This window comes from Hipposideros armiger, unplaced genomic scaffold (genome assembly GCF_001890085.2).
Source record: "Hipposideros armiger isolate ML-2016 unplaced genomic scaffold, ASM189008v1 scaffold_407, whole genome shotgun sequence".
Taxonomy (NCBI): Eukaryota; Metazoa; Chordata; class Mammalia; order Chiroptera; family Hipposideridae; genus Hipposideros; species Hipposideros armiger.
The window spans coordinates 1,039,716-1,044,395 of NW_017731757.1; the positions used below are offsets into that span (position 1 = coordinate 1,039,716).

Sequence of the window (4,680 nt, forward strand, 5' to 3'; positions counted from 1 at the left end):
GGTTGAGCTATTGTTCAGCATCTTAGCTGTAGAGGGCAGTGTCACTGGCCCTCATATGTGGGATCCGAACCAGGGCCCTCTGGCATCCCAAGCCAGCCCTTAACCATCGTGCCACTCAGCCAACCCTCAGTTTGTACTTCTTAATCCTTTCACTTTTTTCACCCTGCCCCCAACCTCCTCCCATCTATCATCCTAACAGATCTAGTACCCATCCGCACCATACATAGTTAATACAATATTATTGATTCTATTCCTTATGCTATACCCTATATCCCCATGATTACTGTGTAACAACCAATTTGTACTTCTTAATCATTCCCATTTTCACTCACTCCCCAATCCTCCTCTCATCTGACAGCCATCAATATGTTCTGTGTATCTATGAGTTCATTTCTGTTTGTTGGTTTATTTTGTTCTTTACATTCCACATATAAGCAAAATCACATTGCATCTGTCTTTCTCTGTCTGACACTCCACTCAGCACAATACCCCCCATGTCCACCTATGCCACATCAGATGGCAAGAACACATTCCCTTCTATGTCCGAGCAATATTTCGTTGTATATATGCACCACCTCCTCGTTATCCATTCTTCTGTTGACAGGCACCCAGGCTGCCTCCACATCTTGGCCACTGTAAACAATGATGCAATGAACATATGGAGGCACACATCCCCTTGAAGTAACATTTGATTTCCTTCAAGTAAGTGCCCTGAAGTGGGATTACCGGGTCCTTCTTTGTCTCTTGTTATAGCCTTTGTTTTAAAGTCTATTTTGTCTGTTGTAAGTATTGCTACCCAGCTTTTTTTTTTTCAATTTTCATTTTCATTAAATATCTTTTTTTTTTTTTTACCCCTTTACTTTCAGTCTGTGTGTGTCTTTCAATCTGAAGTGAGTCTCTTATAGGTAGCATATGTAAAGGTCTTGTAGGGGCTCCAGTGCAGGCCCAGGTCACTCACTCACTGCCTGTGACTGGCTGGGGTCTCCCTGGTAGGGCTACAAAGTGATCCACGGTTGTTTGCTGCCTTTTCTAACCCTGGAGGCATGTGGAGAGGCCACACTGTGAACTGAGGATGGGTGCCACCAGTACAGGGCCTGGGGTAGTTCTGAAAAGAAGCAGGACACCTGGAGGCCTACTATCACCTGCCAGCTCCCTTAAGGTTTAGCCACTGATAAAGCCTCATGTGGTACACAAGAAGAGTGAGGCAGTGTCTCAGAGAGTCATTAGAGTGGGAAGAGTTGTGGTCACCAGTTTAATGTAGACTCTGTTTTGGTGCCAGTGCTGAGCCTGAAGCTATTCAGAAAACGTCTCAGAGCACACCAAGGCCAGCTGCCATCCCCTGGGTCCTGAAGACGCTGATAGTTTTTCAAGAAAAAGTATAATCTGGGTGGGGCTGGCTGCTTGCTGAGAAAGTGCCTCTGGCATTGGGGGAGTTGTCTGAGGCAGGGTCCCAGTGAGTCAGCAGGGTGGATCAGCAGAGCTCACCAGGCCAATCAGATTCAGATTTGGCCTGTAGGGGCGGGTTCAGCATAGGAAAGATGGCTCCTGCTTGCTGGCTGCATGGGAGGAGGACCTCCTCACAGGGAAGCGGTGGTTTTCCTCCAGCCCTCAACCTGAAGCAACACAACTCAGTGTTCCCCCCATATGCCTCTGACGCCCCTGGAGTTACTGTCCCTCCACTGGAGCCCAAGGTGAATGCCTATGAATGAGAGAGTCTGTGTGTGGGCCGTTTAAGAGGACGCTTGTGTTTCCTGCCACTTTCTGTCCCACCCAGATGGTTGGAATCCCCACTGTTTTTCACCACCAGATGTTGTGGGGGCTCCTCTTCCTGGCACCAGCACTCTGGGCTGAGGAGGCCGGTGTGGGGCTGGGCTCCCTTGCTCCTCAGGAGGAACCTCCATGGCTGAGCTATCCCTCCTGGTTCTCAGCCATGACACAGAGGTTTGTGGTTAGCCAGTTCCGTGTGTCTGTCCCTCCTACCAGTCTTTTCTCAAAGTGGCTTCTTCTTTATATCCTTAGTTATAAAACTTCTGTTCAGCTAGACTTCAGATGGTTCTCTAGGTTGATTGTTCTATAATTTAGTTGTAATTTTAATGTGTTCATGGAAGGAAGCAGGAACAGTGTTTTTCTACTCTGCCATCTTGGATCTCGAGCTGTTTAACTTTTTATAATTTAAATTAGTTCTATATATTCTGGGAAGTTTTGTTGATTATATATGTTGCAAATATTTTCCTCCCGTTTGTGGTTTGTCTTTACGTGGCCATTTGATAAAGTCTTAATTTTAATGTAGTCAAATTTATGAAGCTTTTATTAAATGAGTTGCAGTTATTAGTCTCTTATTTATATGCCAGAATTTTTGTGCACTTGGATTTTTTTTCAGTGTAAATACATATTAAAGTCCTCTTTCTGACATAAAGATTCAAAGGATTAGAATCTGAGAAAGAAAACAGGGAAATACCATCTGGGTGAGTCTGCAATGTTTTGGGCGTAGGACCACTTTCCTAGTTCACCACCCCCTGGGGAGGAAAGAAGAGAAAACTTTGCTGGGAAAATTCAGCCAAACTTTGTTCATTATTCCATTGTCAAAATTACTAAGAGATACCAAATTTTAAATGTTTTTATCTTTTGTAAAGCTTCCTGTAATTCAAAAGATAATTGCACGTGGGAGTGAGGGAAGAGTCTATTGTAATTAATCATAGAAAAAATTAAAGGGAGAAGAATTAAGGCTACAAAGATAGAACTGTTAGAAATAGCCAGTTTAAATCACAGAACACTCAATTGAGGGCTGGCAGTGGGGATTGTGAATAGAGCTATATTAGAGTTCTCTTTGAAGGGTGGTGGTAGAAATCTGTGAAGTCTTCCAGGTTAATAAATTTTATTACATCACAAATACCTCCCTTCTAACTCAGTATGAGGATTATGACATAATACATATAAAGCACAGCTAACGTGGTAGAGAAAGGTCATCTGTTGTTATTATTAGTATCCTAAAAAAATGAAGACACTGAGATTAGGGTGACCAACCCTTTTGGTTTGTCCAGACTGTCTCGGTTTAAGCTCTAAATTCCCTATTCTTATGGATCCCTTCACCCTGCTGAAACAAATAGTTTCAGGTTTTTATCTTTTGTTGCAGTGGGGGAGGGTGGAGGAAACTGACTGAATTCCTATTTTTCCCAATTAAACAATAATGTCCTGTCATAGGCCTGGCAAGTTTCCTGTTTCTACCCTATCTTCACCTCACACTGCCACCTGCCTGCAAAAAGAAGTTAATTTTTTTTTTTTAAGATTTTTATTGGGGAATTGGGGATGGGAACAGTGCTGGGGAATTGGGGGAAGGGGAACAGACAAGTTGCTGTTGTTTTGTTCTTCAATCTAGTTGTGGAGGACGTTGCTTCACTGGCCCATGTTGGCACCATCATTGCACTCTTCCCGGGCGAGGCAGATCAGTCGCCGGCTTCTGGACAGCCGCTCATTGCGGGTGCTGGCCGCTNACTAGCTTTTAAAACAAGCCAGTCACTTCCATCCTTTTTTTTTTTTTTTGGAATCTACTATTTGTATTAGGTATTTCTGAAATATCCATAAAGCTATTATTAACTTTCCTTATGTATGGCAAATATAAAATACATGATGTAATTCTTTCAGCCAACATTCATACACCCCTTCAATCCTGGGCAAATCATGGCACTTTAAGCATTCAGTCTTTACAGAGTTAACAACTGACTGTATACAGCTACTTCAGCATAGTGATGAGAGAAGTGACACTTTACTTCCACCCCAAACGAAGCTATGATATTTACCTTCTACTCTGAAGATAGTAAAGTGCGGTCGGCAATGGAAAGAACCCAACGCGTTACCTGCGCAGTTCATCCACAGACCCTGGTAAACCCAAGTGGCGGTTATCACCGATGATGCTCGGGTGGTTACTTTCCACTCATTGGATGTGGTGGCAGCAACAAGGGCTCCAAACCCTCCAACGCCAAACACCAAAGCCGAGATCTGTGCCCTGGACATGTCGCTCAGCCTCCGGTGACACTATCCAGACAGAACGCTTTGGTGGTCTAGGCATGCAACAGACAAATAACACTTGGACAAGTGTTACAGCAAGTTAATGTGGATAGGTAGCAGTATTTCATGCTCAGGTGGACTTGAGGAAGTACCAGATTAGGATAAAGTCTGATTTACCAGTGGCATTTTAAAGATAGCCTGAGATGATCTTTCTAATTTCCTACATGATGTTTCACCAAAATTTTGCAGATGGAGTTTAAAAGTTTTGATTTCGCAGATTTTCATTTCCTGGCACCATACATAGTTAATGCTTAATTTTCTGTTAGCCTGAAGCTTAACGAACCATGTGACTACCAGATATTACAAAGTACAAATTATACAGTAACAGTTAAGGCTTTTTTGACCAATTGCTTCAGTCTTGCATGCTTCTGAATCTTTATATAAATTGAATCATATTGTAGGTATTCTTCTGTAACCTATATTTTTACACAATATCATGCTTGTGAGATTTATCTCTACTCAGGAATGTAGCTATCTTTCATTAAATATTACAGCTGAACACAATATTTTATTAAGCGACTATACTACAATTTATCCATTTTTTCCTGGAGATGTCCATTTATGTTGGTCCCCACCCTCCAATAGCAATGGATACAGCTATAAACATTATTATAC

General features: G+C 42.5%; 1 protein-coding gene across 3 annotated transcripts in view; it reads right to left on the minus strand.

Annotated features, from left to right (window-relative positions):
• The window catches only part of CLDN10 (claudin 10), a 121,480-nt gene extending 117,226 nt beyond the window's left edge, over window positions 1–4,254 (minus strand). For 2 of the 3 annotated variants that reach the window (XM_019663844.1, XM_019663841.1), the window contains exon 1: window positions 3,798–4,254. In XM_019663844.1, coding sequence (XP_019519389.1) covers window positions 3,798–4,011 — 214 coding nt within the window. In that variant the 5' untranslated portion in view covers window positions 4,012–4,254. The remainder of the gene's footprint in view (window positions 1–3,797) is intronic. The other variant, XM_019663842.1, reaches the window with a different exon arrangement.
• Window positions 4,255–4,680: the final 426 nt, after the last annotated feature.